The 13,048-nt window shown below is 43.5% G+C and overlaps 3 protein-coding genes across 6 annotated transcripts; 1 reads left to right on the top strand and 2 right to left on the bottom strand.

Annotated features, from left to right (window-relative positions):
* Positions 1-5,933: 5,933 nt before the first annotated feature.
* Arl8 (ADP ribosylation factor-like 8) lies at positions 5,934-9,164 on the bottom strand. 3 transcript variants are annotated; one of them, NM_001300297.1, is made up of 4 exons: positions 8,927-9,164; positions 7,574-7,728; positions 7,346-7,507; positions 5,934-7,279 (listed from the first exon to the last, which is right to left on the bottom strand). In NM_001300297.1, exons 1-4 carry the CDS (start codon positions 9,047-9,049, stop codon positions 7,159-7,161), a joined length of 561 nt encoding a protein of 186 aa, NP_001287226.1. In that variant the 5' UTR covers positions 9,050-9,164; the 3' UTR covers positions 5,934-7,158. The 3 variants fall into 3 exon arrangements, with proteins under 3 accessions (NP_001287226.1, NP_001287225.1, NP_649769.1); NM_001300296.1 differs by having other exon boundaries at positions 6,594-7,279; NM_141512.3 differs by having other exon boundaries at positions 6,919-7,279.
* A 247-nt stretch (positions 9,165-9,411) lies between these two features.
* On the top strand, positions 9,412-10,479 carry CG9667 (uncharacterized protein). 2 transcript variants are annotated; one of them, NM_141511.3, is made up of 4 exons: positions 9,412-9,456; positions 9,518-9,540; positions 9,604-9,764; positions 9,826-10,479. In NM_141511.3, the coding sequence occupies exons 1-4, from the start codon at positions 9,454-9,456 to the stop codon at positions 10,455-10,457; spliced, it is 819 nt and encodes a 272-aa protein (NP_649768.2). In that variant the 5' UTR covers positions 9,412-9,453; the 3' UTR covers positions 10,458-10,479. The 2 variants fall into 2 exon arrangements, with proteins under 2 accessions (NP_649768.2, NP_001287224.1); NM_001300295.1 differs by lacking the exon at positions 9,412-9,456.
* A 16-nt stretch (positions 10,480-10,495) lies between these two features.
* Positions 10,496-13,044, bottom strand: CG7878 (uncharacterized protein). The gene is made up of 4 exons (NM_141510.4): positions 12,266-13,044; positions 11,702-12,210; positions 11,004-11,639; positions 10,496-10,946 (listed from the first exon to the last, which is right to left on the bottom strand). Exons 1-4 carry the CDS (start codon positions 12,914-12,916, stop codon positions 10,631-10,633), a joined length of 2,112 nt encoding a protein of 703 aa, NP_649767.1. The 5' UTR covers positions 12,917-13,044; the 3' UTR covers positions 10,496-10,630.
* Between the last annotated feature and the right edge of the window lie 4 nt (positions 13,045-13,048).

The raw sequence follows: 13,048 nt of genomic DNA, 5'->3' as shown, positions 1-13,048 counted from the left end.
TCATCCCACTTCGGGTTGCATTCGAGTGTAAGTGTGTGTACATGTCCACTGGGCCATTAAATCTCTGTACAAATTTCAAATGTGTTGCGGTTTTCGCCATTCAAGCGCAAAACGAGAAATGCATTAATCCGCCTAGGATTGTGGAGTTTTTCGATACTATTTGTTTTTTCTGAGTTTGCCGAGGGTTTTGCGTTTAGGGCTTGCCTTTCGGCTTAGTTCCATTGTAGATCAATGGCTGGGTTTAATTCAATTATCCCGCGCCGATCGCTTTCCCATTCCCATGGCTATTGCCACATTTGAGCCTTGCACCTTGCACTTTCGGTTTCTGGGTTTAATGTTTCCTGGTTTTTCTGCTTTTTTGGCGGTTTTTGTGTGTTTCTACTGTGTCGTTGTTTTTTTTTTTTTTTTTGGGGAATACTCGGCACGCGCTGCATTTTTACTGCTTCATCCTGGCCACAGGTTATCCAGGCAGGTGCAATTCCCTGCCAGTCGAATTTTGAGCACCTAAGAAATGTGTAATTCATGTTTCCGCTGAGGGCAAACATCTTTGACGAGGGGAGCAGCAGAATACATTCGAGGTGGATTTTAATTGTGTGTTTATGTTGGGTATAAATTTAGAAAACAGCCCCAAAAGAGGTCTCGAATATAGTAATTCAACAAGGAATTCCCTTCTTTTGTACTTCATACGATGGCAGGGGCAACGATAAGGTAGGGAAAAGGTTTGAAATCTTGTATTAATAGCAACAAAATGTAACTTTTACATTGATCATTTTCATAATTCAAATATATAATATTTCAATCCTTTGATTAGCGTAGTTCTGTACTCAACATTGAGTCATTAAGCGAAGTTGTGAGTGTACTTATTATAATCGTAATAATATATATATTATTAATATTTTAAAAAAATAAATCTTGTTATTTTGTGAAATCCTGTGGCACAATTCCTAAGACACGTGTAGATGGCGGATGCTCCGCAGGCGTGCGGATGTTTTGAGCCAGCCCTAGACATGGCCAGAAACGCGCCCGCTGATTGGCCAAAAGGCGGAGCCAGTGCCGCGGCATCGAAAGCGAGTTGTGCGCATAAATTATGGCATTAAGCTAGCGTCTGGGATTGGTGCAAGGGGCAGGCGATTCCGGAATCCAGTTGCACCAGAGCACCAGCCTCCGCAGCCTCCAGTCCAAGCAGGTTTTTCGTTCCATCCTGTTTGGGAGGGAAAAACTGTTCCCAGCTAGCGTTCAAATTAGTTGGCCCAAAGCCAAATGCTGAATCTGAATCTTTTGGCCGAGACGCGGGCAAAGATCGAATACTGCGGCTGACATGTTTATTACGAAACGACGGGGAGACATAAATCGGAGCCTTTCGTCAGTGCAAATTCAATTAAAGTTGACATTTTCCAATGAACCCAATGCAAATTGCCGGCCCATGACAAACGTCAGGCGTCAATCAGGCGGCGGCAGCAGCAGGATATTTATGGGCAAATGCATTATTTATCTAGCTGCTCCTCCGCTCGCCAGCTAGCTGAAATTTATTATATTTTATAATGTAACAAATGGCTCGACCACCCGATCGGTCCTCGTAATCGTACGTGAGTCTCGGCCAAGGAATATCCGTCCAACAGCAATCGAATCGAAGACCCGGAGTGGAGTTCGAAAGCCGAAAGTGCATTCAACTTGCTCTGCATCGAAATCGGCGATAACGAAAGCAATTTGTTAACCGCCAGCCAGCAAAGGGAAAGGAAATCCCACCAAAGTATGTGAAAATATTAACAACGTTTTGAAACAAGTCGAAGATAATGGACAGAGGACGAGAACTGGTTACTCTCTCTCTCTTTGGTGAAAGGAATGAATATTTAAAGATTAAAATTTTGTAGATTTTATTCTTATATGCATTATGCTCATGATATATGTACATATTGATCCACTTAATTTATTATCTCCAACATCGTTTCGGTTCGAAAGTAATACATTTATTTTGTTGCCATCAATTTCCCATTTAAGCCATACAATATATTTCCAATACCCCAAAATTGTTAGAGTGCGGAGAATGTAAAATGCTGAAAACATTAAAGTAGCCTAAAGCAGCTTGATTAATTTTATGAGCGATCAGCCGTTAAGTTCAGCGCACATGAAATTCGCGATACTAATCTAGCATTAAGCATACGCCCAGTTAACGTTAACGTGCGCTTATAAGTTATAACCCAACCCCAAATAAGCCGTGTCCAAAGCCGCAGCCCATTCCCAAAAGGTAAATACTCATTAGTGAAATTTCTTATCAAAATGTGGTTTCGTTTTAGGTTTTTGTTTATGCATTTCTTTTGGTCTTAACGCTGACGGCGTTTGCGAGTTGATCTTGATGCAATTAATAAACGGCGTTGGCCATGCATTTTATGGTCTTGGATATCCGGAAGCAGGCAATAAAGGGTTCGAAATCGGGATCGCGGCCAGATCGCGATTATGATTTCGGGCTGAACCCCGAGCGCAGTTAAAACCCAACTAAACCGAAGCGAATTGGGACCACCAGCGCTCCGGGGGCAATTGCCAATTGCATTCATCAACATGACAGCTACTCGTCCGAATCCGCGACCGAAACGGAGTCCTCTACCTTATCCAATACCCCTTTTGCAGAACGAAGGTATGCTCCTTGGTAGCTGGACCTTTGGTAAATTGACAGCCGGCGGTGCTCAATTTGAATGCAAACCACAAAATTGGATAATTTCCCAGTGACAATCGAACGGCTGCTCCTGGCTCCTGCAACCCATTCCTGATATATGCGCCGAGCGAAAAGTTTCCCAGGAGCACTTGCCGGTGACCCCACAGAGTGCTCGCTCCTCCATCCGCATCGTTGTGGCCAAACAAAAGACAATGGCTCCTCTGTGGGGCGAAGGCTCGTATGCAAAATAAATTTCACTTCCGAAACTGAATCTCAATCCGAATGAGAATGCGAACGCGGAGTGTCCTGCTCCCAGCCGGTTGTTTCATGGCTTGTTTTACATATGTCCGCACCTAAGCCAGAGACGCAAGACCACGACGGCGGATGGAGCTGCTCACCCACCATTATATCATTACACTGATATTAAAATGTTTCGATTATAGCCAAGTGGAACAGCTATTTGAAAAAATGTTCCAATTTACTATTTACGAAAAACCATAAGCTAATGATCTATTTTCATGTTTCTTTCTCGCAATAAAGAAGTAAATTAGCACAAGTGAGCTTACATTCGAAATTGATGTCCAACTGCAGTAGTTTTTTCTCCCCGTGCAGTTTCATCTTGGAGCCCTCTGGGGGACACTCGACAATGGGCCAAATGGCTGGCTCGAAAAGGCAAAATGCAGGCAACTCGTAAATCCGCATCGATTGCTTCGCCAGAAATCCATACTGAATTGATTGCATTTGGAGCAGGATCCACGAGCGAGAAAATAGGGGGCGCGGTGGCGGTGGTCCCTGCTCAAAATGTTGCAATTAATTTTTGCACAATGCTCTTTGTGCTATTTAGTTCTCGATTTTGCAGCATTATGGCAGCGACTCTTCGTTGTCTCCGCTTAATTGCCCCCGAAAAAGAAAAAAAAAAAAAAAAGAAAGGATCGCTGACAAAAAGGCGAGGAAAAAGGCAGAACTTCCACTCCAACGCAAAACAGTAGCTGAGCTCAGATCCAGAGAGAGCGAAAGAAATAAGGATGGAAAAAGGCAGAGGACGATGAAGACTCCTTTTGGGTTCTTTTTTTGGGCCCCTTTGATTTGCATATATTTTGGTTTTAATTAGTTAACAAGCTGCTTTCGTTTGTTGCGATTGCATGTTGAACCACGACGCGTATCGTAGATGCTGCAGGTCCCTTCTTTCTCCACCGTACGAAATCCCCCCCAAATTGCATGCATAAGGAGCGGACAACAACAACAGCAACGTATAAAATCAAACACGATTTTTAGCAGTTTTCAATTCCCGGAAATCTTGTACGATATGTAGCACCATACAACTGCGGATTGTGCTGATTGTTGTTGCTCGCTGCCGTTGAGCTGGCCGTTTTAGCCAGTTTTCAATTCCCTATCCTTGGCCAAAGAGCCTGGCTCGAGTTGGCGCGCGATACGATTTCGATTCCGATTCGCCAGTATCGTGCAAATGTTTCATTATTTAACTGATTTCAGTTGGCCAGCCAAGCGGCCAAGCGGCCAAAGAGCCAAGTCAGCGCTAACAGCTGGGCCCAAGAGCAAAAGGCAATCGAAGAAGAACTGGCGGACTGGCGACAACTTCGGATTGGAATACCAACGAAAATTCCAAGATGTTGTCATCAATTAAGCTGCCTCGTATGCAAGTGTAGGCCTTTTCACACCTGAGAGAACTTTATTAGGCCGGGCCTAAAAAAAATGAAAAGAAAAACAGCAACCTCATACATTGGCAGGAGGATGCGTAAATTATGGTCTAGGCCGTCGAGGCTAAGAAGGCAAATGGCGCTGGCCAATAAAATGCCAGATAAATCAAGCCAGAGGTGGAAATCGGCAGTACGGAGTTTAGTGAATTCAACAGAAATGAGCCGGCTACGAGACTTATTTGCATTCGCCCTCTTGTCAGCCAAGTTGTCGTCGCGTTTTGGCCTTCTTACCCTTGCCACCTCCGCGGAAACTTACCATCTCCCGACTCGGCTACTGACAGTCTGCAAGAAAATAAAGCAAAATAAGAGCCAAACATGAAAACTGTTGCCCACGAGTCTGGCGAGTACGCGGTAGAGCCTCACCATCAGCATCAGCCCCCAATCCAATCCAGCCAGACAGCCTTTTGTTCCATCTTGTTAAGACCTGAACTTTATGCCAGCTTCGGGTTATTGTTTCTGGGCAGGGGTCCAATGCCACAGTTCCAGGAACTTTTCAGGTGGCACAGCATGTTCGGGCCAGACACACTTTTGGTGGCCTCGTGCAGCAACCATTGTGGGGGTCTTCAATTAAAATATATTTAAGAACAATTTGGTTAGAAAATGGCGATCGATTGAAGGTTGACTTACTTTAATGGCACTCTGCTAAACTATTTGGTATAGGAGATAACACATATTGAGCTACCTTTTTCTAGTGAAAAGCTATCATCTCAGAAATCAATCACTGAATCTCCACCGACTCGCAGGAACCCCAAGAGAGTGTAATCCACATATTAATAAATTATCTTGAATATATAAATTAGGTATTTCTGCGTAAATTTATGGTCAACACGCCGCCTAGTTTATTTTTTGTCAATGTGATTTGCTCATTCTTTTCTCTATTTTTTTTTATTTCATTTTCATCATTAATTTTTTGTTTTTTTTTGCATTTTTTGACTTGACGGCTTTTCATCAAAGGAGTCACGATGATGGCAACTGTGGCGCATACAAATGAATGGATCTGGCTCGATGGGGTCTGCGAAAATATAAAAAACAGCTACAACAAATTTAAATGTTGTTTGGGAATGTTTTATTTGTCATTATATAATCAGCACAAGTCGCACAAATCGCTGAAAATTAAGCAGAAAGAACTAAGCACCGTCTGCCTTTGTGGCATCAGCAAGAATATCATTTTTATTTTACACGTCGAATACAGTGGGGTTCATAAAGTTAAAGCGAATAGAGTCACAAGCCATTTATTCGAAAGACTTCCACTTGTCTAACCAATTGATTCTGCAATAATTAATCAGCATAAAAAAGTCGATTCAATTTGCTATCGCTGACAACTTCAGATCAGATAAACCCACTTGCAATTAAAGACCAGTCAACTAATCAGTTAATGAATACGTCAATTCAATGACAAACAACGAACCATTTGTTTCATCACTTCTATGTATAGTATATCAATTAGTTGTTTTAAAGCTATGAACCGCACTGTCCATTTGTCTTTACGATTTTATACGACATCTAAGCACAGGGCATATGCGTAATGTTCGCAAATGTTTTCGGCTTGTTGTTGATGCTCGTTTATAGTTTTGGTATGAAAATTTACGAGCACATCGTTAGCGGTATATTTTTCTTTTTTTTTCGGAGATTCGCCTCGAGTTGTGGCCGAATGTTTGGCTTGTGGCAAATGGCTGCGAAGCGAGATGCTTATCGCTGGCCCTGTTAATACCCCGCATTTAAAAGTGTAATTAACGCAATTTGAAATATGAGGCGAGCGACAAAACGAAAGACTTAGGAAACGAACGCGCAATGTGTGCGGCAGGAAGATTGCTACGTATTCGGACTTCCAAAGGAAGCAGGAAGCTACAGAGACATGGGGCATGCAAGCATTTGAGCATGACTCACTCAATCGCACGGCTCGTGCTTGACGCGTATTCCTGGAAGTCGGAGCCCTTGTCCACCTGCTCCCCTCCTCCGTGGCTATCCTCCGGTAGCAGTGACTTGATTCTGCACACAGAATTTCTAATTAGCCAAGGGCCATGGCACCTCGTTTTCCAATATTTATGCGTTCATAGGGCTGTCTGCATCTATCAATTGTTAGCCTGCAACGTCTGCATTTGGGTGGCCGACTAATGCTGGTCGTCTTGACTCTATAAATTACATTCGAACAAGTGTTTGGAATATTTGATGCTTTCAATCGCCGCAATCTCAGTTATTTGTAATTTATGAGACTCACTTGGGGTTTTGTAATGTTTTTATAATTTGTCTTTATTGGTTTTTCATTTATTTTTCGTTTTATTGCTGTTGTTTGTATGCCTTGCTCGTTATCAGTTTTCAAAATTTGGTTATTGTAGTTTATAATTTGCATTGCTGTTTCATATAAATTATCATAATTAACTAGGTGAATGTTAATGAGTATAGGAAAAGCGTGACAAGGCTTAAGAATCGCAATTCGGTTTTTTGGCTGCAGCTAGAAAACCTCAACAATTTTTTTTTTGCATATTTTACAATCAATCATGGAATTTCTTTAACTATGGCTTTCACTTGCTTAATTGAATTTACATTCATATTGTTTTAATATATATTTATAGTTTAAAACGTCTTTATAATTTATGCTTTTCCGCTGCTTTCGCATTCCAGTTTTCGCTAAGCAAAAATTCCAGTTGAAAATAATCCGCATCGAAGCATATAAGCGAAATGTAAAATATATAATGAATACAAAAACAATAAAATTAAAATATGTGTGAGATATAGTGCCTAAGTGTGTGAGTGTAGAGGGTACGGAGTTGTGTGTATGTCGGTGTTCGTTATCTAACGACTTTGGCTTTTCGAATGTTGAATTAACCACTGCAGCGTGATGTCAATGTTGTCCTTCTCCTTGCAGGAAATACTATAACAGCAGATTTCACGGTCCTGTATGCTCGATAGATTCCTGCAATTTATTTTAAATGATTAATTTATAATTTTTAAATAGTTTTAACAATTTTAAGGCGCTCACATTCGTTCGATGAGTCCGGTTTCATCGAGAGCGCCTGGAAGATCTCGTTTATTGCCCAGCACGAGAACTGGAATGCCGGCGAGCTGCGGTTTGTCCAACAGTGAGTGCAGCTCGTTCCTCGAGGCCTCTAATTTGTCCAGATCGGCTGCGTCCACCATGTAGCTGTTGATTAATACATTACAGTGTTACTTGACTACCGATTGTTGCTTAAGTATCATTATTGCTTACACAATCGCATTAACGCCGCGACAATAGCGCTCCCACATGGATCGGAATCGAGGTTGGCCTCCGATGTCCCACACCTTGATAGTCACATTGCCTCTGGTGATCTTGCGCATGTTGAATCCAACTGTGGGTATCATGTCCTCAGCGAATTGGCCGGACTACAAGAAACAAAAATAATTAGTAAGTAATCGTGTCTTAAATAAAATACAACTTTTATATTAGCAAAGAACAAAGCCTAGAAGTATGCAATCCAAAATAATGTAAAACTCGTGTAAAAAATTGATTTTTTACACATGACAGCATCCAAAACCTTAAAAAATTTGTTATTCTTTTTGAAAATGCTCTTAAATAAATAACTATTGTAATATCTTAAAGTATTGATCAAACAATGTCTTTTGGTACTAAATTTAATTCAACATACAACACTTAAATTGATAATTGATTCTAACCCATAAATCTTTGTTCTGTATCAGCATCAATCACCTTACATATGCATTCAATAAGAGAATCGAAAGCTCCTAAAATGGCAAGATGTTACTTCTGTGACTTAGTTTAAATTAAAAAGGTATACTATAGGTTAGCAGTCGCTAGTGAAATGGGAAAAGTGACTAATTGGCGCCACCCACAAGTTTGTTTTCATTCCGAACCTGAACATTACACTAATGCACGAATCTGAATGCAAACACGGAATTGGAGTCTAATAGCAGTGATAAGCAGGGGAATATTTCCGTTTCGGGAGCACTTGAACAAACAAATTTCCCGTAGATGCGGGCAGACATTTGAATCGAATTCACATGACTCATAATAAGTCAGGCGGTCACAAAGGCAGTAGTTACTCCACCTCCCGCAACGACTGGCAAGTGTATGCAACTATCTACGAGTTCCAGTAAATGGTAACTTGAGATCGTCGCATTATCAGCGTGCAGAAATGTGTGAAAAAAACCAGGGAGGCGGTACGGGAATACGGGGTCAGGGGTTGAAGTGCTGATAATGGCGTCATTGTGCGGAGAAACATGCGTATATATGGGCTATATGTAGGTTTATTGATTACAGCGGCAGGAACGGTAAACTTTACCACTAAAAGGAAACGGTTAGCACAGCGTTAATTACGGATGCAGTGAAAGAAACTGGGAGTACGAAAAGATAAGAAATAAACAATGTTAGAGTGGGGGAATCAAGCTAAGACCAATTCCTTTGTCACTGGGGGTTTGTAATGCTTTTTAAGTAGTAGCTGATCCCCCGGCTTTCCGTGAACCCCCTCCCCACCCACACAACAGACAACCACACACAAAAAAAACCACCCTCTCACCCATACACCCACACGAATTCGCACACACCCACTGCGAAAATACTCACTGCAATAACATTGACGAACGTCGTCTTCCCGGAGAACTGCAGCCCCACTAGCGTGAGTTCCATCTCCTCTTTCCAGAAGATGCTCTTGAACCACTCGAGGATCCTGTTGATGAGGGCCAACATCCTGGGGCAGGTGTGTTTCTGGTCGGGATCTGCTTGAAATTCGCGAAAAAAGGTTTCCTTTTCCAAAGAGCGTAAATGTTGTCGTGAAAAAACAACTGGGCAGGTCAGTGTGGCCAAGTGCGCGGTAGTGTACTTAGTAGTATTCGTAGTGAATGGTAATCGTTTATTTCAGCATGTATCCAATTAAGAGAAAATAAAATTCATATGGTATATATATATTAAGTACAAATAAATAATATTATGTCTTCGGGTTTCATCGGGAATATTATTAATAAATTGCATTTAAAATATATGTGAAATCGCTACTGGACAATATTTACTGTACTTGCTATCGATAACGTGTAACCGATTTCCGTATAGTTCGCTGTGACTGGCAATTAAGGCAGAAGAAGTTAGTAAACAAAATGGTAAGATGATGTGAAAATTTTATTAATTTTAATTAAATGAATAATACATGTATATTTTCAGGCGCGCAATGCAGAGAAGGCAATGTAAGTAACCCGGATATACGTATAACATAAGATTTCCAGCACTCATCCGCTTATTTTCGACAGGACAACTTTGGCACGTTGGCGGGCCGCAAAAGAAGTGGAATCTGGTGAAAAGGAACGCCGGCCCTATTTGGCCTCCGAGTGCCACGATTTGCCCAGATGTGAGAAGTTCCGCCTGGAGATAATACGCGACATATCGAAGAAGGTGGCCCAGATACAGAATGGTACCTATTTCGGTTTATTTATTTCTCCCTAACAATATACACTAATAGCGACCACTTATAGCTGGCTTGGGAGAATTCCGGATTCGCGATCTGAACGATGAAATCAACAAGTTATTGCGTGAGAAACGGCATTGGGAAAATCAGATATCCTCATTGGGTGGCCCCCACTATAGACGCTATGGTCCCAAGATGTTCGATGCGGAGGGCCGTGAAGTTCCCGGCAATCGAGGCTACAAATACTTTGGAGCCGCCAAGGATCTGCCGGGTGTTCGCGAGCTCTTTGAACAGGATCCTCCGCCGCCACCCAGGAAATCACGCGCTGAACTAATGAAGGACATAGATGCCGAATACTACGGCTATCGAGATGACGAAGATGGTGTTCTGATCCCTCTGGAGGAACGCATCGAACGAGCGGCCATTCAGAAGGCCGTGCAGGAATGGCGGGAGAAAATGGCCAGAGATGGTCGCATAATCGATGACGAAGAGGAGGATGAAATATATCCCCTTTCGGGACCAGCACGCGAAGCCATCGAGGATGCCAAGGCTCGAGCCGCCGTGGAGGATCCTCATGGCCTATTGGCATCCAAGTTCACCGCTCACGTTCCCGTGCCGACGCAACAAGATGTACAGGAAGCACTGCTGCGCCAGCGGAAACGGGAACTGCTGGAGAAATACGCCGGTGGCACTAACTAAGCTCAATAAACATTCTAAACTCTTAGTTTGATACATTTAAATCGCGTGTTCTTTTAACACGGCATGTTTTGGGTTATGATCATCTATAATTGGAATAGATAAATAGTTAAACAATTTTTGGCAAGGCACTTCAATGCGCTCTAGTCTCTTATAACTAGAAAATGTAGAATGAATCAGTATTGAAATTGATCGAAATTTCGGCGTCCGCCGCCACGTCCGCCTCCAAAACGACCACCTCTTCCTCCAAAACCGCCACCTTCAGCAGCGCGCTTGTCCTTCATGGCTTTAAAGCGTCTAGCCATGTTGTGCAGTTCGTCGGGCACTTCCTGCTCCGCCTCCTGCAGTATCTCAATTAGTTCCTTGGCCATAGCCCAATCCTCGCGCGTAAAAAAGCTTATTGATGTGCCCTGTCGGCCAGCACGTCCGGTGCGACCAACACGGTGCACATACTCCTCGATGTTGTGCGGAAAATCATAGTTGATGACATGTCTTTGTGGATGAAAAAATAATGACTAATGGGTTCCTCGACTCGAAAAATTTGCTTACGTGATATCCTCAATGTCCAGGCCACGTGATGCCACATCGGTAGCAACCAGAATGCGCACGACGCCGGACTTAATATCGGCAATAGCCTGCTCACGATCCATCTGATCGCGATTACCATGAATGCACTGGGTCATGAAACCATCCAGCGTAAGTTCACTGGATAGGTCGTCAGCACGAACCTTGCGTCCACAAAATATGATGATCTTGTCCGTACTGGACATGTTCTTAACGAAAGATGTAATGGTGTTGAATTTGTCCATGTCATCCTCCATCAATTTAATAATTTGTTTCACCGAGTGCGTGGCTGCCAGATCGAGCGATCCGACACACACCTGGATGGGATTCTTCATATAGCTCTGCGCTAAACGACGTACTCCTGGTGGCCAAGTGGCCGACGTCATTATGGTCTGACGGTCCGGACGTATGTCTAGCATCACCTTCCGGATCTGCGGCTCGAAACCCATGTCCAGCATGCGATCTGCCTCGTCAAGCACCAGATAAGTGATGGTGCTTACATCAATGACATTGGCCATTATCAAATCGTTCAGGCGTCCCGGAGTGCAGATAATGATCTCCGCACCGCGCTCCAAGTCGGATATCTGCATGTTGCGATTGCCACCGCCGTACACGCAAACCCTGCAAATTGTGTTATTTTGGTTAAAAAGGGAACTCACTTCATGTTCGATTAGGATAATTACGCTTTCATGCCACGAAAGGAGTACTTCTTGACCTCCATTTCGATTTGCAGAGCCAACTCCCGAGTGGGTGCCAGCACCAGAACGTTAGCTCCGCCCCTCGTGCCCCTGGGCGTGCTCTGGTACTCGGTGTGAATCATTCCGGGCAAAAGGAAGGCTAGTGTTTTGCCAGTGCCTGTTTGGGCGATACCGATCATGTCATGACCTTGGAGGAGAATGGGCCACGCCTGCGATTGGATGGGCGAGGGCTTGGAGAAGCCCATTTTGGTAATCTCCTCAAGCATATCTGGATATTCGGCAAAGCATTGCTCGAAGGTCCAAACTGGATTTGGAATAGGCGGTGACGTTTCCCCCTCCTTTGGCTCGAAAACATAAGAAACTGTTATCTTGTTGTTCTCCTCGCGAATGCGCTCAATCTCCGATTTTGTCAGATTGGCCACTTCAGGAGCCTCCTTGTAAAAGTTCTTTGTTAGCGGTGGACACTTGGACCACCGTGCCGCAGTAGCTGCTATCTGTAAGGATACATCGTTTAGAACGTATAATATCTAATTTTTCTTTTGTACTCACCGAAGCTTTATTCAGGGCTTCCCAATCAATGATGCCCGTAAGATCCCCATTGTCCTTATTGGACTCAGAAGAAGTGGGATTGAACTCGTAGCTATTCCCCTTGTATCTGTCGTATCCGCCTCCGTCATATCTTTCATTGGAACCGTGGTCCCTATTATCGCGATCCTGTCCCCTATCACCCGAATTAGTGACCTGCTTGCGAACGTGATTGATAGCATCGATGACGTTGCTCTGGATGCTACCAGTTATCTTGACTATTAAGTCGCACTTGTCCAATTTGACGCGGACATTGAAGTCGTTCTGGATCCGGGATATATTGGAGCCCCCTCTTCCAATAACTTTTCCGACCATCTCGGAAGCGATGCTCAAGGATTCGCTAAAGTCTCCTCCTCCTCCCCCGGCACTGTCGCGACTATCACGATGCCCTGCTCCGTAATTATCCCGATTGTCGCGACGTCCACCGCCATAATCATTGCGTTTAGCGCGATAGCCTCGTCCTTCTCCGCCGTAGTCATTTCGATCTCCTTTGTATGCACGTGAGTTACCATCTCGCCGGATACTCCTTTCGTACTTATTATTCGGCTTGGAGTACTCCTGATGCACCGCCGGCTTCTCGACATAGTTTGGATCGTCCCAATCGAGATCCGACATATTGGAACCCTTTATTTTGGTGAGATTCGTTGGAAAAAAAACAACAGCACACGTGAAAACGCTGATTTTGCAATTCGCTGACACCGCGTGCGTTTGTGTGTGTGCTATAAACTAACGCTTCTGTCTACGCTC

The sequence above is a fragment of the Drosophila melanogaster genome, chromosome 3R, assembly GCF_000001215.4.
Source record: "Drosophila melanogaster chromosome 3R".
Taxonomy (NCBI): Eukaryota; Metazoa; Arthropoda; class Insecta; order Diptera; family Drosophilidae; genus Drosophila; species Drosophila melanogaster.
Note: the sequence above shows the minus strand (reverse complement) of the source record. Positions and strands in the feature narration are given on the sequence as shown.